This window comes from Gopherus flavomarginatus, chromosome 3 (assembly GCF_025201925.1).
Source record: "Gopherus flavomarginatus isolate rGopFla2 chromosome 3, rGopFla2.mat.asm, whole genome shotgun sequence".
Classification (NCBI taxonomy): domain Eukaryota; kingdom Metazoa; phylum Chordata; order Testudines; family Testudinidae; genus Gopherus; species Gopherus flavomarginatus.
The window spans coordinates 153,273,074-153,298,255 of NC_066619.1; the positions used below are offsets into that span (position 1 = coordinate 153,273,074).

Sequence of the window (25,182 nt, forward strand, 5' to 3'; positions counted from 1 at the left end):
ATCCTATTAAGTCCTGTTTACTATTCATGCCAAAGAATCAAACACAACAGTATGATGATGGAGGCTACCTGGAATCCAAAGTAAATAGATGATAAACGAAAACCCAGCCCATTCTCTGAGCTAATTTTACTACCTTGCAGGAGTATAAGTTCTGGTTGAATTATTTAATTCAAAATATTTTTTTCAACAAAGATGTCATATCTCAAAATGGAAATTTCTGTATTTTCAATTTTATCTGGTTTTCATCAAAAGCTCCACATACTGAAATTTTTTGTCCAAAAGTGTTTCTCAGACTAATTTTTTTTGTTTTCTTTTCAGCAATCCCACTCCCTCCCTAGCACCACTTTTTGGGTTATGGGGGATTTATCAAACACCCAAACATTTTTCAAGAAAAACTTTGATTGCAAAAAACCCAACTAAATTTTTAATCAAAATTTTTCATAGAAATAGAAAAAAATTTGACCAGTGCTAAAGACATGTCAGTCTTTCCCTCTTCTGTGCAGGATCAAGAAATGGTGATAAGATACTTTGGTGGCATGTTATACACACGATGTTTAAAATGCACAAGGTGGGTGAGCAGGTGGAATAATCCTGACTCTTGTGGAATTCATCCCTCTTTGAGACTATTGATATAGGGGAGACTTCTATCCCTGTCTCTCATTACATCTGTGGAGTAAATCTTTTTGCTTTTGAGATACACTTGGTTGCATAAATTATAAATGTGTTGGTGTTGTATAGGGGTAAGTGTGTGGCATTTTCCAGGCAACTATAAAGGTCAAGCGTACTGAATACAACAGGGATTGTTGCGAGAGGGTCTACCACTCTAAGGCCCCAATCTTGTGTAGGTGAACCCTTGTACCCACCAGACTGGGAGCTAGATGCTAATCCTGCAAACACAGATGCACATGCCTAACTTTGCAGATTGAGAGTTCAATAGAATTCACCTTCCATAAGACTTACAATACAGTAGAATTCCATTGAATTCAACAAGACCACCAACCCTGCATAAAGTTAAGCAACTGTATAGATCTTAAGTATCAGAGGGGTAGCTGTGTTTAGTCTGGATCTGTAAAAGCAGCAAAGAGTCCTATGGCACCTTATATACTAACAGACGTTTTGGAGCATGAGCTTTCGTGGGTGAATACCCACTTCGTCTCTTTGCTGCTTGTATAGATCTTTGCAGGGTCTGGGCCATCGCAAGGCAGCACCACCAACAACAAAAAAGGCAATGAAAGGGCATCAGAGCATGGAAGAGGTGGGGGACATAAGCTAAGCAGGCTCAAAGCTGTTTGCTGTGTAGATTTATTACTTTAAAGAAAGTATTTTAAAAGTGACAGAACAATACCAATAAAAAATATCCCCTAGGGATAAAAGTGACAAATCAATTAAATAAACCAATTGTTTATACGGGTTTATGTGTCCATGTAATTAAATACAAAGTAAGGGAGATGGTCTCTTGTTTCAGTGCATATAGCTTATTGGTTGTGCTGTAGCTTTTCAGAAAAATCTCCCCTCTGAGTACTGGTCTCTGATTTCTATCGCCCCTTGTAAGCGAACAGGCTGTGGGGCAGCGGTGGGTGCAGAACAGGACCCGGGGCCTGCCCCCCAGGAGCAACTCCGCTCCTCAGGGGGTCGAGGGTGCCGGCTGCAGGCGCGGGCCCCACAGCCTCTCCCGCCAGGGGGCGGATGCCCGGGCTCCTGCCCGCCCCAGGGACTGCCGGAGAGCCGGGGCCCGCGGGCGCTGCGGGCAGAACCTGCGGCGCAGCCCGGGGAGGCGGCCGGCTCGCGCCAGGGGAGCCCCTGACGTCGGAGGCGCGCGCGGCGGGGGGAGGAGGAGGAGCCCGGCCCGGGGCTGCTGCCGGCAGCTTTATTAGCCCCGCCGGTTGCGGGCAGCGGGCAGGGCTCGGCGAGCGACAGGCGGCCGCGCGGTGACTCTCCCCCGGCTCCCGTCAGCCCAGCGGCCCCGGCTCTCGCCCGGAGGGAGCCGAGACGGGGAAGGGACCCGCGGGCGGGAGGAGCGCGGGGCTGGCGCGCAGCCACCCCCCTGGCGTTCACCTCCCCTCGCCCGGCCCGCGCTGGGAAGGCAGCGGCGCGGGAGCCAGGCTCCGAGCAACCCCGCGTCCCCGGCCACGGGACTCCGTGCACATCTCCCGGGTCTCCGCGCGCGCGTGTCGCTGCGCTGCGCGGAGCCCTGTAGCGTGTTCTCGGGAGGGACCGGGACTCGGGATGGTTCTCCTGTCACTGCTGTTCGTAGCAGCCTCTCTGGGAGAGGTGAGGACTTCAGCTGATGAGCAAGTAAGTGGATACACTGGATCCGTAGCTTTGGACACCCCCCCCTTCCACCCCCAGAAAGTTGATGCAGTTATTTTCTCCCTCTGCTTTTATAGCAGGGGGAAGCACGGTTGATTTTTATGCATTTACTTGCACGGACCGACTGTTAAATTGCCTGATCCCGGAGGGAAGATTGCTGTCAAGAACTCCCTCCAGTTAAATCGCTGTACCCCGTAATAGCAGTAACTTCATTTATTTTCACCCACCCCCGCCACCCCGGTAACGTCTGGTTGTTTTATGTAGTTTTTCTTTTTGAATGGACTGCCGGTGAGTGCACATGTTAAGTTGCTTGATCTCAGAGGAATTACTGCTGCCAAAGCTAGGCGCTTCCCCTTTAATTTAAACAGTTATTAGTCTCCCCAGTCATTAACAGTATCAGCAGAGAGAGAAGAATATTACCAACATCAGCAGAGTTGCTCTGTTGGTTTTATCTGTCACCGTCCCTCTATCCCGGGGCATGTGGAATCATGAATGAATCTGGAAGCTTGTTCGCTTTTCTCTCTCCCGTCTCCCCCCTTTCATTTTGATCCCTTAAGAAATCTATTCAAAAAGAGGTTTTCTTTTCAAGGCGCTTGTAATTGTCTTCTGGCCTCTTTCATGCCAGTGAGGAAACTCATGGGCTGTAGAGTGACATAATTCGGCGTTAGGGGAGAGCGATCCATTATGCACGTGTCAAAAGGGAATTGCTTGCACAATCCTTTTGCTGCAAAGTTTGCTTTGACAGATCGGGGGAGGTGGCGGGAGCGTTTCCTGGCTTTTCCCGTTTCCGTTGCTGGGCATGTCTCTCTCTACCCTCCTCCTCCTTCTTTTTGAAGACTTCAGTATCCTCTCTCCTGTCCTCAGCAAGGTAAACCCCAGACTTGAATGAGTCCTTAATCTGGCAGCAGCTACCTTGAGTCCCATCCTGCAGCCACCTGGGCATTTTGGCATTGACTCCCACAGGGTGCAGCAGGCTGCTCTGTCTGAATCCTGAGTATGTAGCTCTCCCATCTCTGCCTGAGCTATTCAGCTTGATCCCTAACTGCCTGTAGGAAGGGAAGGGTAGTTTGCTTTCCTCGGTTTCCCTGGTATCAAAACTGTCAGCATACATGCCTGATTGTTCCTTCACATGCCTATTCTTCAGGAATCATAGCTTTAATTAATTTTAAGGCCTTTCTTTGGCCACTGGAATTATTTTTTGGCACAGTGTCACAATTTATAGAATGGTTCATTCAGAATTAGGACTTCTTAGCTGCTCTATTTATGTTAAACTTATTATGGAGTCTATTCGTATTTTGGTGGGAACAGCTGGTTATTCAGTTAGGGAAAAACACCACCTCAGAAAACCAAAAGCAGAAATCTACCAACAGTGCAATACAAACCAAGTGATTTTCCACTTTCCAGAAACGCATATTTTGCAGTAATACATCACATAATAATTAAACTAACAGTTTTGTGTGTATGTGTTTTTGTTTTTTTCCCCTCTGCAGGCTGGTAAAGAAGAAACGATCCAAATAGGTAAGCATCTTTTTTTTTCCCCCAAAAAAAGGAAAGTGAAATTAAATAAGTTCAGTAAGTCAGTTTATTTAAACTTCTTTTCTTAAAGAAGACGCTATTACTGCATGTGCAGACTAACAACATTTTCACACTTGAACCATAGATTCTTCCTTCCAGCAGAAATGTGTAGATCTGCAGTAATGTAGTTTGTCCTTATGCCCTCTTATTATCACCCTCACATTTCAACAAAATCTACACTTTCCCTTTTAAAAGAACAAAACCAAGAAAAGTTAAAAATTGGAGCATGCTTAAACCGGTCGTTCAAATCTCATGATAAATCAGATATGTGGAATTCTTTTTGTCCGGATACTTTTTTGAATAAAGAAAGGGATACCTACTCAGTTTTGGAAATGACAAGACATGTTTTTGGACAGTCTTGATATTGTGTGTAAGCATTTAACATGTTTTTTTAAGTTAGAAATATTTAGTTATGTTGACAGTGTGGAATATGTGGTGAATAAGAGACCTGAAGAAAAGGTTTCTCCCTCAATATCCATTGGTCACTTTAAAACCTTGCCATCTTCATTACAAATTTTAATTGCTTTTTGTTTTTGAACTGCTACATTTCTCAAGGGACAGTGATGAAAAAAAGAGACTGGAAATTCTGGAACAAATACTCTGCTGATGCAAATGGGAGCAGTTCCATTGATTTGAGTACAGAATTTGCTCCTCTATCTTTATGGAAGGGAATGTGTTCTAGCTAGCAGAATATAGGAATAGGTGCCTGGTCTCTTGGATTCTCTTCTTGGGTTAGTATTTGCCCTGGGGAGTGTAATCTTATGCATTTCTAAGTTTACCCATCTGTGAAAAAGGTGTTTATAATACTTCCCTGGAATGTTATGAGGCTTTCTTAATGCTTGTGTACAGTGCTGTGAAAGGTACTATATAGGAGGGTTAGGCTACCACCCCAGCAAACTCCCCAAATTGGAGTTTTAACCTTCCAGTGTGTGCCAGGTGTTCTGAAAGCAAGTTTGAGCACTTTCCTGAATTGTGGCGGTTTTTCTTTTAATTTCCATTCTGGCACTGAATTCTAGTGTGTTGAAGTTAATTTCCACTACTGCTTATGAGTAATGGGAAGTGAGGCACTTATGTGGGTTTATGTTTAATTGGCAACCCCCCTTCCCCCCCCCCCCCGCTATGTGCTGGCCTAGTGTTTTTGGTTGTTTACATGCAATTTGGATTATTTTTTAATTTCAGTAACAATAAACTATATGGAAATGCTGCCCTTAGAAATTATATCGTACTTCAGAAAAAAAAATGCTTATCCTGGAAAATAGATCTCTCTCTCTCTCTCTCTCTCTCTCTCTTTCTCTCTCTTTTGTCTTGGCTCAGTTGCCACAGTTTGGTAATTTTCTTGAGACACCCACAGAGACTAGGGATATGATCTTGGATACATGGGGCAAATCAGTATCCCTCTGCATAGCTGGGCATAACTGGCTGTGTGCTCCATAGGGTATAGGTTAGGATAGAATTCTCTCTCTCTCTCTTTTTTAATCCTGAGGTTGTAATAGGAGCCTTTGAAGTTGCTGTATTGCTTCCTTAGTAATCTATTATGGATTCACTGGTCCTACTCAGGGCCATCCCTGGGGAAGGAAGGTGAAAGTGATGAATCCGTCACTTCTGGGACCGACCCGTCACTTCTGGGACTAAGCACTTTGGCCAATAGCACCGGCCTGTGTGGCCTCCAAAGCATGGGGCCCAAAGCGGTTGCCTCAATTTGCCATACGCAGGGGACGGCTCTGGTCCTACTCAGTCTGCTCCTGTACCCAAATCTGTTTTCACAGCGGTATGGCTGGAGCTCCTGTTGAGCATAGCTGCATAGAGCTTGACATCTTGTGTGAGCTCACTGCAGCCTACTCTCTCTTGCATAGGACAGCTGCATAGATTTCATTGCCTTTAGGCTCTTTTGTGACTCTGGCCATGGCTACACTGGCGCTTTATAGCACTGCAACTTTCGCGCTCAGGGGTGTGAAAAAAACACCCCCCCTGAGCACTGCAAGATACAGCACTGTAAAGCCTCAGTGTAAACAGTGCCTGTTATGCTACAGGAACTGTGAAAATACCAGAAAGAATCCTGTATAGCCACTCAGGAAAGGAATACTTGAGTTGCCAATAGCACTGTGTCAAGTTCACAGTTCACAAAATGAGGGCATTGAGGGCAATAATTCACTAGCCACTAAACTTGAGAGCCTCAGTTTTTGTTTATCCAGCTTGAGAAACCTTGAATGTGACTTTTTTTTTTTTTTTAGAAGTGCTGAACAACCACAGCTCCTACTGATGTCCGACCCATTTGGGACTCCAGAGGGTATCTTTCTTACTCCATCTTCTGCTTTCACTCACTCAGACCTTGCTTCTGGCCAGAAAGTGCCAGATACAGCTCCCTCTGAAACCTGTGTGTGATGGTTCTGAATTGGCTGGATTGATCAGAAGAGAGCAACCAAAATTGCATCCTAAGTTCTTAGGCTTTCGACACTTAACACAGGCAAGGGGGAGTAAGATTGAGACCCTAGTTCGGATCATATCATTACCCTTCTAAGTGCTGAGAAATACTTTGCTAAACTACTGGAGTAGCCCTCTTTGGCTCTGCCCTTTATAACGCTTATCACAGTCTGTTCTGTCATGATAAAGTGACAGCTGTATTAGGGGTTAACCGTTTATTTCCTCTGAAAATGTAAGAATTCTTAACACTCATTCCCAGTTTTTCCCTTGAAAAATTAGCTTTGGATGCTCCCACCCTAAATATATTACAGTATGCAAAGTGGCAGGCCCCTTTGTGCCCAACAAGCAGATCATGTGCTGCGCTGGTGCTTTTAGCTTGGAGGGTACCTATTATACACTACTCCAAGTTTTGTTATAACTGTTCTTCTCTTATGATGTGGGTATAGTGTGTTTACTGATTAAAATGACCAAATAACTACCTTCTCCAGGACTGGATACTGTCAGCTTAGGTAGTATGAAACATACAGTAGTTGCGGTGGAAGCAAAGGAGCCACATCTTTGTGGTAAAAGTAACACTGGTAGACTTCATGCCATATCCCTGCAGGTTTCCAAGCTGCAACTTCTGCCTTTGAATATTACATGGTAGCTATTGTATTTCATCCTGCAGCGAAGCTATTACTGTTGTGTTATGATAAATTCATCACTATGAGCTAGATTCTGCCACCCTGACTGGCACGAAATACACCTTACAACTGCTCAGAGTAATCAGTGAAGGGACTCAAGTAGTCCAATACTACTCAAGTGGCAGAACGTGTCCTACAACCTCAGTGCAGATTCAAGTTGGAGGATAGAAGCCCTTGTTTAAACACTTATTTATTGGTAATAATTAGCAAATAAAAACTTCCGAAATATTAAACCAAAAACTTTAAAAACTGGCTACCTTTAATTAGACATCTAAATAACTTGTCCTGATTTCCAGAGGTGCTAAATACACCTTTGCCTTGAGATAATGCTGTCCTTGTGAGCCAAAAAATCTTACCACGTTATAGGTGAAACTGCGTTACATTGAACTTGCTTTGATCCACCGGAGCGCGCAGCCCCCCGCCCCCAGCACTGCTTTACCGCATTATATTGAGGTAGCGGTGTACTCATTGCCTTCAGTGGAATTTGTAGGCATTCGGCATTTCAGAAAATAGGCACCTAAATAAGTGGACTTATCTCTGTATTTGGTGCTTTGCTTGCCCCAGGTTCCAAAATTTGGCCAATACATAATATTAAAAGAAAAAATCTCCCATAATGATACAATCCTTCTTTCAAATGCAGTTGTGCAAAGAAAATGTAGGACATTAGAATCTTAATTATGGTTAGCTCTAATAAGGTAATTGAAGTCAACTTGTGTGGGTCAGCCCTGCTAAAACTTTAATAATGTTTAGATTTAAAAAAAAATGGATATCTTTTTCTTACAGATGCGTCCGTTACCTGATTATGTGTTTTGGAACATTTAATAAAATAATGTGATATTTTTAAAAATAATTACTTTTGTCTTAAACAATGTACAATTGTAGCAAAAATTTTGAGGTCAGTTGAAAAATGAGGAAAAAAAATTGAACTTAAAATTCACCTCTTTCTCCTCATGCTTTTCACTGATTATTAGTAAAACTTGGAATTAGCAAAACAATGCAGCTTTGAAAATGGAGAATCAGGAAAAAGAGACACCTACAGATGGAATAGCATTTCCATAAACTGCAGTCTACAAATAAGGATCATTGATGTCGGCAGAGGAGTTTGGATCTCTTCAGTATTTAAGCTTGTCACATTTAATTTTAATTGCCTTTGAACCAGGGAGACTTCCTTTTCCAGTTCAACTTTTACAGACTTTGGAAAGTCCTTTGCTGATGGCAAAAATGTTAATATGTCTCTTCCCACCCTTTATTCCCACCTCCTTGTGGTCAGCTGGCTGTTCTCATTATTAATGACTGCAACTTGCTTGCCCCCACAAACTGAAATCTGGGAACATTACCATTAAAAAGTACAAAGTAACTTCTCAGATGTGCTGCAAATTCAGACTTTGATTGTCAGGCTGTAATTTGTGCATTTTGGATATCTGCCTGTGTGTGAAAAATATACAAATTCTGTTGGGGGTAAAAGTAAGAAATCACCTGTGTTTTATTGTTCTGTAAGTGAATTTTAAGTAGAAATGATCCTAAGATGTGAAATTTGGACCTGGATTTTTAGCACCACTGGAATTTGGGGAATATTAGGATCCAGTGACAAAACTTGGAAGTGTTCAGATTTCAACTTCTTTGCTTCCCATTCCTTACCTACTCCAAAAAACAAACCTACTCTCAGGGAAAAGTGGAATTTGGGGGGTTGATATGGTTCCATCTCTAACTCTCAGGATTCAAATTTTTGATCTTTACACAAAATTCCCAGTGATTTTTAAATGGGAGTTCTGCATAAGTAAGGATTACAGGATCAGGCCCTAAAATTGTATGTATAATGGTTAAAAGCATTTTTGATGCTGATGTGACTGTATTGATTATGGGTGAGAGTGAATGCCTCCTTCAGGAAAGATCCCACAGTGAGTTGGTAATTTTAATTGTGGTATGCATAGTAGTTTTCAGCACAGTGAGTGGTATGAATGACTAGGCTTTTTTCACTAACCTTGACTGCAATACCCACATAACAGGCTTGAAGAATTTCCATTTCCAAACACCAGCAATTAATATTGTACATTATTTTCCTGACTGCCTCCACTGTTAGTAATATCAGTTAGAAATTGAGAATGTTAATGCAGAATCAACTTGACTGCAAAACTAGGTAATCCCAACTGTGGGGAATGGGTTAGTGTTCTGAGACATGAAGCTGTCAGAGACCTGGTGTCATGGAAGGGCACTGTTTCAATCTTTGGAGTGGTGGAAAGGGGTGAGGATGCCAAACTGTGTATATCAGCCTGTGATCTGAAGCCAGGATTGTGTTTTTCAATGATAGGGTTGGGGAGGGTAAGAAATAGACTATAATTAGGAGAAATAGTTGAATGTAGCAATTGAGAATTTTCCAATTACATTATCAGTACTGGGCAGTCTGTTTGCATAAATAAGATCTGGATTATTCATTGGATTGATATTGGATACAAGAGCCTTTTACCTCGGTTATTCAGTCAAATCTGTTTTAGGTTGAGAATGGATAGGTTTTAATGCATTTAATTAAGTATGTTTATTTAGAGGCATTTCTGTGGCACACCTCAGTATCTGAGCCACTCAATAGTAAAGATGTATCAAGTGGTACCAAGAAGGTAGCGCTGCCCTCTACACCCTCTGCCACCCACTTTATAGGAATCGGGACTGGTTAATTCTTTTTGCATTGGCTAGTCTTTTTATGTGATCATTTGAGGAAATTCTGTCTTGAACCAGGTGTGCCGCACAGCATGCTCCATAGGGGGTGAAATTTATGCTCAGACTCATATTCTGCAGCAGTTTGGTCCAGATTCATTGCCCTTGCACAGAGAATGCCCTTCCTTTTACCATCACAGGAGGGGACCTGGACATCTAATAGCCTGATTCTCCTCTCAGTGTAAATTGAGAGTTAATGCCACTGACTTAACTGGTGTTACATTGATGTAAAATCAGTATAAAGTGGAGAAATAGCAGGCCCCAGGATGTCCTGGTTGAGGAAATATGGTGGGAAGTAAAGAAGCAGAGACCTTCCCTTGGGTAACTTAGCCATAGTCCACTTGAGGCTTAAGTTTAGGATAGTTGGCCATTAGGTGGTTTATTTGAAATAAGTCATAGCTGTCATTTAATGTTCAACTTCCTACGAGACAGATATCCATATACCACTAAAAAGCAAGTTTGTTGCCAGTCTCAAAGGAGACGAAGGACTGAATGGGAATGAAGGAAAAAAGTTACCTTCTCCCAACTAAGTGGCTCTTCCAGGAGACTGGTGAGGAACTATGGGGTAGCATGTACTGCTACTGCTTGTCTTGTACCTGTTACACAGCGAACACAGGACTTGCATTTCATGGACTGTCATCCTGGCACCCTTTGAGCATTATATTTACTCCTGCAAATATGTGCATCTAGACCCCAATTTAAAGCCTACAGATCAGCTACTTTTGCTGCTTATCAGGTAAGAATTGTGCCTCAAATCCTCTGTCCTGACCAGTGGTGGCAGATAGCAGGCAGGTGTGCAAAAGTGCCTTTAACCCACCTTTCCTCTCCCTTCAATCTGGTCATATTTACCTGGTGGGTGCCTGGGCTAAGTTAGATCTGCCCCAGGACTACTCTGACTTACACAGCCTCAGCAGCTAGGCAGTTGAGGGTTTTAGCAATGTATAGCGGCATCCTAATCGTGCCTCCTTTCTCCCCTGTGCCTAGGGCAGGGAGCAGTGATGACATAGAGCCACCAAAGCGATCCTACACCACCTGAGGACCCCTCCCATGGAGGAAGCATTAACAGGGTGTTGGATGTGCTGGCTTTACAGTTGCTCTATCACTGGAGCAGGGTCAAGGATCTTGCCCAGCATCTCTCAAAGTTGGTTTTAAGTCACCTTCTCCATTCTCCTGTATCTTTGATCATATTCTACTTCGGGTTACAGGAGGAGGAAGGGAAAGAGTAGATCAGTGGGTAAAAAAGAAATTCATTGGAGAGCCACAGAGGGAAAAGTGAGAGCCCATAAGATTCCCGTCTACTCGGCTGTGTTAGTACATTGACAGGATGAATCATTGCAGTGGCATCTGCTGGGATGACTCTAGCTAAGAATCCCTCAGGATTTTTTTTTTTTTTTTTTTACATTATAAATCAGTTTTCTGAGATTGCTGAGTTACAATGCAAAACGTGACACTTTCTTTGGAAAGTTGCAGTGCAAGGAAACAAACTGCTTTGTTTAATGCACATGTAGAACAGTCACATGGGGTTTTGTAAAGGAGAATGCAAACAGGTGTTCTCTTATTTAGGCACTCGCACATAAAGATCATGGAATCTCCTGAATACTTTGAAATGGAAAAAATTCAGGCCTTTGGTCTGCGTGTATGAAGCCTAAATTACATGGGGGCCACATGCAATTGGAAATATACATTTGCACATACCCAATTTAAGCCCTAGAGCCTTACAGTCAAGATGCCTATCCAGGCATATCTTCGTATGTTCACCCAACTTTGAAAAATGGACCTATGTTCAAATTTTTATTTATTTCTTTAAGTTTAAACATCCTTGCTACCACATGAAGGTACTAAACAGTTGTGGCTTTTTATACAGATCATTGTAATAATATCTCTGTGCTTAGAATTGAAGTGATGTAATAGGAGGAGTAAATATGATGCATTTAAAGGGCCAACTTCTGGTTGTATTGAAGTCAATGGAAATCTTGCAACTGATGACATCTGTAAGACTGGGCTTTGGCTGAAATTGTCTTCTAAATACATAACATGATGAGCAGTGTTCCATCGAATCCATTTTCTCTTTCTGTTTGGATTGCTTCATGTTTATGTACGGGGCCGGGGCGGGGGGAAATAATTCTGTGGATAAAATTGCTGTGTTAGAATAACAGTAAAGACCTGACTGTGGCACAAAAGGAAGGAAATTCAGAATTGACTTTGAGGTCAAACAGAATGATGACATGTAAATTAAATGCCCTTAGACTAACTAGGCCTGCTTATACCCATTCTGTCTCTATAAAAGGGAAACTAGGTTGGCATAACTCCAGTAATGTAAGCAGTTGGTCATTGGGTTCTCTGCTCACCAATGGGTGGCACCTCCTTATGCAGTATGGCTGCTTCGTGGCTCAGCCCTCTGGCCAGGTCACCCTCTGATTTCCCCTTCTGGGGAAATCTTTCAGAGTCCCTCTGCACCAGCCGCATCAGGCAGTCCTTATGCCCGCTCCCCTGACTGTGTCATTCCCCAGTGACTTGGGCAGTCTTCCCATTCACTGCACCTAGCAATACCACTCTGCTGTGGATGGGAGGGAACCCAGGCCCACCCACTACTCTGGGTTCTAGTCCAGGGCCCTACAGTGAGCAGTTAAAGTCTGGGACTTCACCAAACCTACTGCTCTGTTGGACTACTTCCTACTGTGCTGCTTTAAGCTTCTCCTTGAGCCTTCCTAGTCAGCACAGTTTCTCCTGGGGCTACTAGGTAAACTCTTCCAAATGGGTTCCTATTCCACTTCCTTTTCCCTTTCCTCAAGAAGAGAGAGTGTGCAGGCTTCTTCCCTAATGTAGTGCTTTCCACACAGCCTAAATCTCCCTCTTTTTGCAGCTCAATTGGCTGATTGGGCCCAGCTGGCCTAATTCAACTCTCTCTCTGGGCCGGTGTGGGGAGCACAACCCATTTTACAGATGTATATTAAAATACCCCCAACCCTACTTTAATTTATATCTCCTGGCTCCTCTGATAGACTCCTTTATACATCAGTGGAGTGAATGTAAGTAGTGCTAAGGGATCTTAAGTCCGTGTGTATGATTCGAACTTACATCAGCTCTGAATTTAGGCCTCAAGTGCATTATTCACCTTATTTCTCCTTGGCTTTCTGGTGTCTACTGCATAATACTAATCACAGAAGAATCTTCAATACTTAAATACAATGGATGAGTCCATGACACAGCTGTAAGTGAATTTCTTTGCTCATCATTATTTTGGTAGCTTCCTGTTCTGTAGCTCTGTACCTGTTCTTCATTTTTCAAACTTGTTCTTATACTCTCGTTCTAATTTTGGTTTTTGTATGTGTGTTTTGTTTTTTGGACAGATTTACCAAAAATCAGACCGAGGCTGTATGGGCTAGTGACTCCGATCAGCACCAGTGCGGATGGAAGCTTTATCTCTAATATTCTTTCCTCAAACCATCAAAGAAGATTAACAAGGGATGTATCCCAAAGCCCCAAACAACTGTATTTTAACATCACAGCTTTTGGAAGGGAATTCCATCTCAGGCTGAGGCCTAACACCCATCTGGTGGCTCCAGAGGCTGTAGTGGAATGGTATGAAGACTCTGTGGAAAGTGGAAATGGAACTGAGGCTGGTAACAAAGGTCAGACTAGAAGCGCAAAAGAGCGGATATGGAAAAAAGAGCCTCTGTGGACCAATTGTGCGTATGTTGGCGACATCACTGATATCCCGGGAGCATCTGTTGCTATTAGCAACTGCGATGGTCTGGTAAGATTTATTCCATGGCATATATATTTGGATCTTTATCCCTTTTCCACAAAGATTTAGTCACTGTTCAGTATCCAACAGTTATGATATAATTTGGTTAACTTCATTTTCCAAAATCCATTAGAAGTTGCACACTTGTTTTATGTGGAGTCATTGGGCCTCAAGGCGGAATACCTCCATTGCTGGACTTCTCTTATTGACATCACCGTAGGAGAGAGACAAATCAAACCCGCTAGTGTTGTATTTTGGTTTTTGTGATATGTTAAGTTATCATTAGCAGTTTTATAGTCCATGAGCTTTCAAAAAATAGATATCCAAGTCCAATATTATGCATATTTTTGAGATGCAGCAAATTCACACACTGAACCCCCAAAATAACAATGATGGTTTAAAAATAATCAGGCATGTTTCTTAGGAAAACAAATAGGCCTCTATTTTTCTATACTATTCTAACTCTTTTTAAAAGTATCAGTTGGATTACAATACTTATAGGTGGTGTGTTCTGAAGGTACTTTGGCCTGGTTATTATGTTAGACTAAAGTATGTCAGTGTAGATTCAGCAGCATTGGCTGTAAAGATAGACTGGGTTGTTGCACTGATGCTGTACATAAAGACGGCATATAGTGACTGCATATGCAGTTCATTAACTCAATTCATGTGGCAAAGAAAGCTAATAATACTTATATTGTACTCTTTAAGTAGTAGAAGCAGTAACATAAACATAATTGCAACTTCCTTGAAGATTAATATAGAGCTTTTATATACTGTTCTTCAAGAGAGAAATGGTATGAACGGACCTACAACAACAGATGTCCCTTCTTTGAAAGAGTTTGCCATCTTGGATGCCAGACGTGTAAATTATTTGATCCCATTCTGCCTTAGGTAATAGCCAGCTATGCTCCTCTGTTTCTGGAATGCAATGTGAAGTTGTGCATAGTTTATTTCATGGAAACCACTTTCTGGGTTAATGAACTTTCGTTAATTTAAAGAAAGGAAATATTCATAATTGACGTTTGTTAGCTGATATGATCAATTACTGGTGTTTGTTTTTGGTAATGGTATGCATGATTTACAAAAATACATGCAGACTTTCGGGCCAAGTTTATGTTTCCATATAAGCATTGACTGTAGTGCTCTCATTATAAATGAGCTGCTGGGGCTGGGAGCTATGTGTTATCAGTAGCACTTCAAGACAATAAATTGGATTAGACAGTTAAATTTAGATGTGTGGCCGCACAGGCAAAAAGAGACATGTTGCTGAAAAGATGCCCTTGCCGAGTGTTGAGTTAATTAAAATGGAGTAGTTGCTGTCCTTGCTAACCTCCACTTGCATAAGCAGAGGAAGGCAGGTAACCAGGGGGTCCTAAATGAAAAATTAGGAGGCTGATGGTTTTGTGGCATGATCTCGCCGTTTCCCAGAGACTCCAGGGAAGCTCCTCCTCAAGTGATTTTTTTTGAGGTTTTGGGGCAATGGGCCAAGAAGAAATCCTCTGAATGGTGTTTAGCCTCCTAGGTAACCTAGGGAGGGGAGTGGATAACTGCCCCTAAAGTGCCACTGCTTTGAGCAGTACCAACTCAGGCCACGTGCCTGCATCTCTCTCTCTCCCCCTGGGATCCTATGGAGGGGTGAGTAGCCTGCCAAGGTGGGGCTGGTCAGAGATACCCTCAGTATCTACCTTTGGGATCCTGGAAAGCTATGACAGGGAGTCCACATGTTCTGATGCTTCTGTAGTCCTCCTTCCTAAACTCATCTCTTGGGAGTGAGGAAATCCAAGTGAACTCTGCAAAATTCCTTTCTGGGCCTGCTCTGAAACCTTTCCCACGTATGTGTATGTGAGAGGGCACTGTGTGGTCCATGTTGTGAATATAGGGCCAAATCCTTTTTCCATTGGGGTCAATGGAGTTTTGCTATAGAGTTTAATGGGATTAAAATTAGGCCCTACAAGCTATAGTATTCAATCCATGTTTGAAATCTGACTGAGAAAGTTGATTTTAGCTTTCAAATATAGAACTGGAATATGAAGCCCTGAAGGCCACATTGAGACGTTCCAGTAAAGCAGGTGGTGAAGTGTGGATTAATTCTTTAAATAGATCTGTGTGTGTTCGGACTTTCTTATTACTAGTAACTAATAATAATAAAAAAAAAATCTAATTATAGTATAAAAAATGCAGGGCAATGCGAATTCCATATAGAACAGGGGAATTTTATCCCTGATGTGAGGTACATGCTGCACAGAGCATGTGAAAGTAACTATTTCTACTCTGCTTCCTTGTTGTTACCTCTTTTTTGATACTCACCCCATTTTGATAACTTATTCTCAGTACTGGCTCCTGTCCCCCTCGGCTTGCCTCATTTGCTTGTGCAGTCTATTAAACCCCTCAGGGACCAGATCCTGGCCTCCCCACCAGCTGTTTTGCTCTACTCTACAAAGCAGGCTTCACCAGCTACGTAGGGACTTCCTCTGGGTAAGGGGTATCTCTGGGTATCTTAGGGTCAGTATAATTGCTTTGCCACTCCCAGTCCCTGGTCTCCAGAAAGCAATTATCGATTAAGGCAGGGGCGGACAAACTTTTTGGCTTGAGGGCCACATCGGATTTTGGAAATTGTACGGAGGGCCAATTAGGGGAGGCTGTGCCTCCCCAAACAGCCAGGGGTGGCCCGGCCTCTGCCCTCTATCCAACCCCACCCCTCCTGCTTCTCGCCGCCTGACGCCACTGCTCCTGGAACCCCTGCCCCATCTACCCCTGCTCTCCACCCTGCTCCCTGTCCCCTGACTGCCCCTGGAACCTCCACCCCTGACTGCTCCCCATCACCCCATCCAACCCCTCCTCTCATTCTTGACTGCGCCCCCCGGGACCCCTGCCCTCATTCAACCCCCCCTTCTCCCTGACTGGCCCCGGAACCCCTGCCCCTATTCAAGTTTGATATCATGAATAACTAGAGTGGAATACGTGGCTTGCTACCAGTCAATTAAAGTCCTGGCAAATGTTTGTTTTGTGAGTAAGTAATCCAAAATAAGGAGGCTTTTAATAAAAACTTCAATATAAAATGTAAGATACCTGCTGGTAGTTTGGCACGTTCTGTGTTTCATTAAATTGTACTTGTATATACATGACTAGAATTTTATATTGGCTTATTACCATGTTTCACAGTTGGCAGTAAGGTTGTATTGCTGTCAAGAAAATAATGTGACCAAATCGTGCTCTGTTACATCAATGTACAGAGAACTCTGGATTTACACTGGTGAACTGACAGCAGAACTTTGCCTGTGGACTTCTCCTGCATCTGAATTTGCATTTTAAAAAAACCTGACAAATTATCAGAATTCTTTCTGTACAGAATTGTTTGTTTAGCTATGATTACGTAAAAAAAAAATAGATATTAACAGTTTGTTTTTAACGTTGCAAGGAAAAATCTTATGTACAAATCTGTGTAATGTCTCTTAAAGGTAGTCTCTTTTTTTTGGGTCCCAAAAATGAATGTATAACCAGAAATTTTAGGAAAAAAGCACCTGAGTAATAGTAGAAGCTGTCACATTTTTTCTATGACCATGTTTGAAAGTTATATTTTATAATTCTTGGTTTGTGAATGGCTGGCTAGTACTATGAAACACGAGAATTTAGTGAGGAATCTGTAACTTGTAAAGTCTGTTGATATGAAAATGGAATTTCTGAGTGATTTTTTTAAAGGAAATGAGATGTGTTTAGGAGGGAAAATGGATCCACAATACTGTCTAACACTAATTTTTGCTACACAATGCACCACAATACTGTCTAACACTAATTTTTGCTACACAATGCACCGTTGAGGCCTTGTTTTTGGAAACAAAGTTTCCTTAAGTTTTGAGGATATATTCCCTATGTTTCTTCAATCACTGTGGCAAACTGTAGCATTCATAGTTTGTCAAATACTGTTGTCAGAGTTACAACAAAGCTTATAACTGTGTTTTACTCACAGTTCAAAGTAAATCTTTTCAGATTTTGCACAGTAGCATGGAGCCCCATTCTGCCTTGATTCATACCTCATGCAGCCCTATTGAATTCAGTGAGGTTATCTGGGGATACAAGTCCAGGCAGAATTTGGCTTGCAGATCCTCATGTATAGCTAACACTGGCTGCCTTTGCAGGGACAAGCTTTAATGGTAAATATGTGGAAAGGGGATGTCTTAAATTTAAAATTAGGTTGCCTTAAAGCAGAAATGTTGATGGATCAGTGGGAAGAAGGGATAAACTTGGAAGACTATTAGGGGAAAACTTGATATCCTTTCTAGAGGTTTGTCCTTCTGCCAGGCTGACATTAATCAGCTGAACACAACAACATCCCTCAGCTGTATGGATTTGAGAAATCAAAGCCTGCAATCTCTGTCATCGGAGAAGGACAAAGCAGAAAAGCCCGAACTAGCTTTGATCAATAGGTAAGTTACAGTTGCGCTGACTGCAGTCTAGGTTAACTCCATTTGTAGAAGAAATGATGCCTCACTTTTTCTTTTAGTTGACTTGCTTTACTAAAAATTTAAAGAGTGAACCAATGTAAATGATTTAAATGGAGTTAAAACAAGGGTGCACTATTGCATAGGGTTAACAAGGCCAGAAATGTTTCCCAGAGCTACATTTAGTAGGACAAGTACAAATAATTCCCATCATACATTCATACACCCTTATTCTTGTTGTGTTCTCTATTATCTCTGCAGGTCAGCAGTGACACCGCAACTCTTAACCCCCTCTGTTTATGTTTATCCTGTCTTTTCTGGTCTGTGAAGAGAGAGAACAGATCCTATGAGTGTTCAGGAGATGCTTAATTTAAACATACCTGATTTGATCTGTCAAACTGTGTTCACTGTACCTTCACCTCTGGGTTACCCCTGTGGGGACATATTTAGCACACCTCTGGGCTGAATAAAGTGTTGACTGTAACATATGTTAGTAAGTATGGTAGTTTCAAGTTCACTTCCTTTAAAACAAGAGGAATATGCCCTTGAGGTTGTATTGATCATTTTATACATTTGACAGGTCTGATTCTAAGAAACTAAGCAGTTACCAAAATGATGGAACCTTACTTGACCATGTCAGATCTTTTGCTAAGAGAGTATCATTCTCCGATGGAGAAACATGGTGCAACAGAGTTGGAACATAATTGCAAGACTTTCAAAGAGGTGCAATTTAATCAGTTCAAAGCAGATTTGCAGGAGACAGGTTTCTTGTATTTACTTGTGCCTGATGTAATAAATGTTTGAACTTTCATGGTGGAAAAATTATAGCTAAATAACTCATGTGCTTTTTATATACAGCTTTCTAAGAGTTTAAGCTTCTAAGTAATGGAATTCACTAGACTTTAAAGTGTAGAAATATCAAGGTAGATTGATTTAAATAATTAGTTGTTAAAAATGGATTTTCAGTTGTTGGTTTTTAATTGTTTTGTAATAAACTTTGACTAAATCAGATATCTAGGGTTACCATCATCCTGGCTTGTTTGGAGCTTTTTACCCTCACCCCTATATCTCCCCAGCCTGTGACATATGCTCTACAGATCCATGCTGGCTTCTTTATTATGTTAACATCTGGCACAAAGGAGCTTTCTAAATATTTAGCAGCTTCCGTGCAAGATTTATGCAAACATTATACTTGAAGAAATCCATTGTCCTGCCATGTTGATGGATAATTTCAAGTTATCCTAAATATGCTTTTGAGGGAGTATGTGGAGTGACGATTGCTGGTGATGGAGGAGGGAGAATGGACTTATACAAGATGCTCCTGCATTTGTTTTGGTTTCTTCTTTTGTCATTCAGAGCCAACTGTAACTTGTGGATAGAGTAGTCACAAGGTGTGTTTTCCCCAGCTTCCCTCTTCTTGAGATTTTGTATTTGTTGCTTCCTTATTATTCTCTTTGGGCCAAATCCTGATCTCATTGAGGCCAGTGGGAGATTTGCCATTGACTTTAGTGGGACCTGGATTATTGGCTTCTGGTGTCCTTCTCTCTCTTTGTGTTTTGGGCCTGCTGCCTCCTACACTTGGAACAGATGCCTAACACTTGCGTGCCAAGTGATGTTATAGTGGATGGTGAACTAAATATGAGTCAATAATGTAATACTGTTGCAAAAAAAATATCCCAGAATGATGTTTGCATTAGCAAGAGTGTTGAAAGCAAGACACGAAGTAATTCTTCTGCTCTGCTCAGAACTGATAAGGCCTCAACTGGAGTATTGTCTGGTTTTGGGCACTGCACTTTTTGAGAACAATGTGAACAAACTGGAGAAAGTCCAGAGCAGAGCAACAGAAATGATTAAAGGTCTAGAAAACATGATCTAGGAGGGAAGATTTAAAAAAAATGATTTGTTTAGTCTGGAGAAGAAAAGACTATGTTGTGTGGATATGACATAGTCTTCAAGTATGCAAAAGGTTGTTATGCAGAGGAGAGTGAGAAGTTGTTCTCCTTAACCACTGAGGACAGGACAAGCAGCAGTGGGGTTAAATTGCAGCACGGAATAGTTCAGTCAGACATTAGCAAAAACTTCCTAATTATCAGGGTAGTTAAGCACTGGAACAAATTACCTGTGGATGCTGTGGAATATCTGCATTGAAGGTTTTTAAGAACAGGTTAGACAAACACCTGTCAGTATCTAGATAATACTTCATTCTGCCTCAGTGCAGCGGACTGGACTAATTCACCTGTCGAGGTCTCTGCCAGTCCTACAGTTCTATGGTTCTCGCTTCCAAAGCACTCTTTAAAATTATTGTTGTGAAGCCATCCAATGTCGACATCCTCATCAGTCACATTGACATGTGTGATGATAACCTACACATCGATAGCTCCTTTCAGAGGAAGATGTCCAAGCACTTTGCAAACTGTGCATCTGCTATTCCCTAATGAGGTAGGTACCATAGGGAGTAAGTATACACCTTTTGGAGAGAACTTGCACAAGGTTAAGTTAAAGAGTTGGGAGAAGAACCCAGGTGTGCTATCCTGTAGTCCTGTTCTTAGCCCTCTCTGCCACCTGCCAGTCTCTTGAATGGTTACCTGAAGTCATGTCTGTTGGACTATAAGCTCTTGGGGGGGCAGGAAGCTTGAGCTAGATCTCCAACGGAGGTGAATCAGTGGAGCTATGTTGCCCCCTGTCTGCTGTGTTTTTGTTAATCAGTTTGTATATGTTTAGCCCTATGTTAGGGTGTGATCCTGCATTCTTTGAGCAACTCAAACTTCCACTGACTAGGAATTTTGAGCATACCTAAATGAATGCTGAGATGGACTCTTCATAGCAAAGGATCTGTCTTTCTAGTATTGATCTTTAAAGTGATGTGCATGCCAGTAGTGCTATCTAAGTAATACATAACACTATAATATGCATAATAATAAAAAACCTGTAGCTTATTGTTCCCCAGCCCCTGGTAGAAATAAAATTAAACCCCAAAACCTAAATGAAGTCCCTCTCTGAGGGGATGCAGGAGAGACTTTTTACTGTAGCAGGTGGGTACAGAAGCCTATTTTTAGCAATCTCCTTGCTGTCTGTTGATGTGGGGAAACCTCTAGACTATGTAGTAAAAAGAGACACATGTTCAGAGTTTCCACCTAGATGTATTCCTCTTGTTTTCAAGAGTTATTTACCAGCCAACTTGTCCTCTGAAATAGTGATCATCTTAGGGGGCAATGCTCCCTTCCCCTGTTTGTTCCAGCAGCTGTGTGGTCATAGGAAAAACTGAATTGATATACAATAGTATTGCTGTGATCTTACACTAAATTAATTCAGGCCAGAGTATAAGGGAACTGCATAGATGTCTCTCAGAGCATTGAAATGTGCAATCGATTTAGATAATTGTTTTTGCAAATGGAAAGAAGTTGCGGAGTTTTAAAATGGAGCATAATAGCAATGGGCTGTATCTTCTGAGCTGCATGCAGACGGAACCCATTCTGCACTGATCCCGTCCCTCCTGTGTGGACAGGGGAGAGGTCAGCCATGGCCGGCTGCTGTGTATCCCTCCCGCCTCCAGAGGGGGCAATGTAATGATTCACGAGTGGGGAGTGCATAGACTATGGGCTGGTAGGGAGTGGGCACGTCAGGGATGCAGCCAGGGATCATGAGCATCCTCCACCTCTGGACCATGGTATTTTCCTCCTGCACTGCCCCTGTCATGGAGAGCCTCCCAGGCAGCTAGTGGCTGCAGAAGCCCTAAGTGCATGGCTCCCATGGAGACCAGGCAAGCCTCTGGATAGCTGTTGGGTTTGGGAACTGGTCCAGCAGCCTGTTCCTGGGCAAGGAAGGCAGACAAAGCTGACAGAGACTGAGGATAAATCTGAGAGGCGATTTCCTCTCCCTTGGTCCTCCTCTGTATGCTTTTCTGGGGAAGTGTGGGGGGGGGGGGCACAGACAGACTCAGAGGAAGTATCTGCAGTGCTTGCTTCAGTTTTAACCTTTGTAATGGGCTAAAGATAATGGGCTAACCATGGTTAGGATGGTGCAATTTAAAAAAATACCTTTCTTTTCACACTTCAGAATATTTAGTATATAAACATGTTCAGGAGCAAACAACAAAAGAGATTCCTGACTCAAGTGGTTAAGACAAAGAAATTCTTTTGTAGGCAGGGAATGTTGTTGTCTTACTGTAAAGCACAGATTATCAATTGTCAAGATTGCTTGCAGTCATTGTCATATTGGATGTATTGTCTGTGGTCAAAACGGCTGGCCAAGAGAGTGCATCTTTCCCTCTCAGATGCTGACCTCATGATGGTTGATCTTGCTCTTGAATGCCTTGCCTGGGAAGGATGTACTCAGTGGAGAGCCCTGGCCTTTCCACTATCAGCCTGAAAGAGTCTGGGTTTGTAACCTTCACCATGCATGATAAAGCCCAGGGGTGAGATTTTCAAAAGCATTCAGCACTTGTGTAACTGCTCCTGTGAAATCAGTGGGAGTTCACCATTGAAACTCCCACTTACTGTTTACTCAAGCTTTCGTTTGAAAGGGTGAGGATTGGGCCTATTACTGTTTATAAATGAGCATAAGTTGTTGGTTTTTTTTTTTGGTGCTGGCATTGCTAACTAAAATAGGATTCATATTTTTAAAAATACCAAACAGGTAGATTTAGATTGATTTCTCTGTACCAGGCAGAGGCAATATGATACATCTGAAGAAGTGGTTTTTTACCCACGAAAGCTTATGCCTAAATAAATCTGTTAGTCTTTAAAGTGCTAATGGACTCCTTGTTGTTTTTGTCGATACAGACTAACATGGCCACCCCGATACTATGATAGGTATGTTAGGTTTTTCTTAATCCAAAAACAAAGTATAGAATGCAAAATTGTGCACAGTGCTTCACAAAATGCATGCAGAGACAGGATTTTTGCATGGAGGAGCTTACAGTCTAGCTCAGGTTGGCTTTAATTTCTACAGTCCTCTTCAAGATAATAGGGTACTTATACAATATCATTAGTCTTAACCGTCACATACAAAAATAGATGTGACTCCATTCTGACTTTTAAAAATGTGTTTACGTATATACCACCTTCTTCTGTTCAACTCACAATGAACAGTCTGTGCAGTATTCCTCTGCTGTGGGATAAGAAATACATGGGCATGGAAGGACGTGTGGGCTGGCTATGTACGTGTACTTAAATGGCCTGGAATTAACAGTGGGGTCATGCAGATTGCTTTTCACCTGACTATGCAGGGTTTCAGCATCCGTTCTGACAATCGGTATTTGTTATACCTTAGTCATCAACCCAGGGAAGTAGATATCAAGAAAATAGGATGTGCTCTCCCTTCATTCTTTATGCAGGAGGCTTGGGAAAATGCTGCAAGAGGCAGCAGTGGTGTAAAATGCGTTATGGGCATGTTGCCTGCATTCATTACATGCATCTGGATAATATTGTCAAGGAGCATAAAGGATGCCTGCCGTCTGAAATAGAACTCACAATTGCAATGTCCATTTCCTAGTTCTGGAGCCCAGTCCTCCACTATTCCAGCTCTCCCTCTGACCTTGAGACCCCTATCCTCCCTTTTCAGTGCCCAGATCCCGAGATTATTTATTGTAACTTCTCCTCTAGTATCACGTTTGTTCCTGCCGTTTTGGTCCCAGTCAGAGTTGCAGCCTAGGGCAATGATCTTGCCATACACGTCAAACAGGAGCAAAATTTCTGTTGACTTCAGTGTTGCAGGAGCAGGCCCTCTCAGTCAGCAAACTGTACCTAATTATTAATGAATGTAAGTCTAACGTTGGTACCGGGCAAATTAGTTGAAACAATAGTTAAGAATAAAATTGTCATACACATAGAAAAACAAACTGTTGAGCAATAGTCAATATGGTTTCTGTAAAGGGAAATAGTGTCTTACTAATCTGATAGAGTTCTTTGAAGGGGTCAACAAACATGTGGACAAGGGGGATCCAGTGGACAAAGTGTACTTAGATTTCCAGAAAGCCTTTGACAAGGTCCCTCACCAAAGGCTCTTACATAAATTAAGCTGTCATGGTGTAATAACCTTAGTCCCAGATTTGGACCTTAGCGTCCAAAATATGGGGGTTAGCATGAAAACCTCCAAGCTTAGTTACCAGCTTGGACCTGGTACTTGCTGCCACCACCCAAAAAATTAGAGTGTTTTGGGGCACTCTGGTCCCCCTGAAAAACCTTCCCTGGGGACCCCAAGACCCAAATCCCTTGAGTCTCACAACAAAGGGAAATAATCCTTTTTCCCTTCCCCCCTCCAGGTGCTCCTGGAGAGATACACAGACACAAGCTCTGTGAACCCAAACAGAGTGAATCTCCCTCTCTGTTCCCAATCCTGGAAACAAAAAGTACTTTCCTATTCCCCCAGAGGGAATGCAAAAATCAGGCTAGCAATCCAACACACAGATCTCCCCGATTCCTTCCTCCCACCAATTCCCTGGTGAGTACAGACTCAATTTCCCTGAAGTAAAGAAAAACTCCCACAGGTCTTAAAAGAAAGCTTTATATAAAAAGAAAGAAAAATAAGTACAAATGTTCTCTCTGTATTAAGATGATACAACACAGGGTCAATTGCTTAAAAGAATATTGAATAAACAGCCTTATTCAAAAAGAATACAAATTAAAGCACTCCAGCACTTATATTTATGCAAATACCAAAGAAAAGAAACCATAGAACTTACTATCTGATCTCTTTGTCCTTACACTTAGAAACAGAAGACTAGAAAGTAGAACTACTTCTCCAAAGCTCAGAGCAAGCAGGCAGCCAGAAAACAAAGACAAAGACACTCAAATCCCTCCACCCAAAGTTGAAAAAATCCGGTTTCCTGATTGGTCCTCTGGTCAGGTGCTTCAGGTGAAAGAGACATTAACCCTTAGCTATCTGTTTATGACACGCCCCCCAAATTGCAGACAGTGGGGAAGCTCACTGGCGGCGATTTCCTTCTAGAACTTGAAAATAAACAGATTAATACAACACATACACCTTTACATATACTCCTAAGTATATAACTAACAGACTTCTACATTTTAAGAACACTTTTTAACTACTGAATTCTGGGAAACTCTCACGGGAGAGTGCATCAGCTACTTTGTTAGAAGCTCCTGTGATGTGTTGAATTTGAAAATCAAAATCTTGGAGAGCTAAACTCCAACGAAGAAGTTTCTTGTTGTTCCCCTTGGCAGTATGAAGCCACTTTAGTGCAGCATGGTCAGTTTGTAGTTGGAACCGCCGTCCCCAAACATATGGGCGTAGCTTTTCCAGGGCGTACACAATGGCATAGCATTCCTTTTCACTG

General features: G+C 42.2%; 1 protein-coding gene and 1 long non-coding RNA gene across 3 annotated transcripts in view; one reads left to right on the top strand and one right to left on the bottom strand.

The window, feature by feature from the left end:
- Positions 1-25,182, bottom strand: part of LOC127047140 (uncharacterized) — a 604,330-nt gene that overhangs the window by 374,370 nt on the left and 204,778 nt on the right. The gene's annotated exons all lie outside the window — the stretch shown is intronic.
- Positions 2,183-25,182, top strand: part of ADAMTS3 (ADAM metallopeptidase with thrombospondin type 1 motif 3) — a 202,885-nt gene continuing 179,885 nt past the window's right edge. Inside the window, exons 1-3 of the mRNA XM_050944980.1 lie at positions 2,183-2,295; positions 3,801-3,828; positions 13,049-13,455. Coding sequence (XP_050800937.1) covers positions 2,227-2,295; positions 3,801-3,828; positions 13,049-13,455 — 504 coding nt within the window. The 5' untranslated portion in view covers positions 2,183-2,226. The remainder of the gene's footprint in view (positions 2,296-3,800; positions 3,829-13,048; positions 13,456-25,182) is intronic.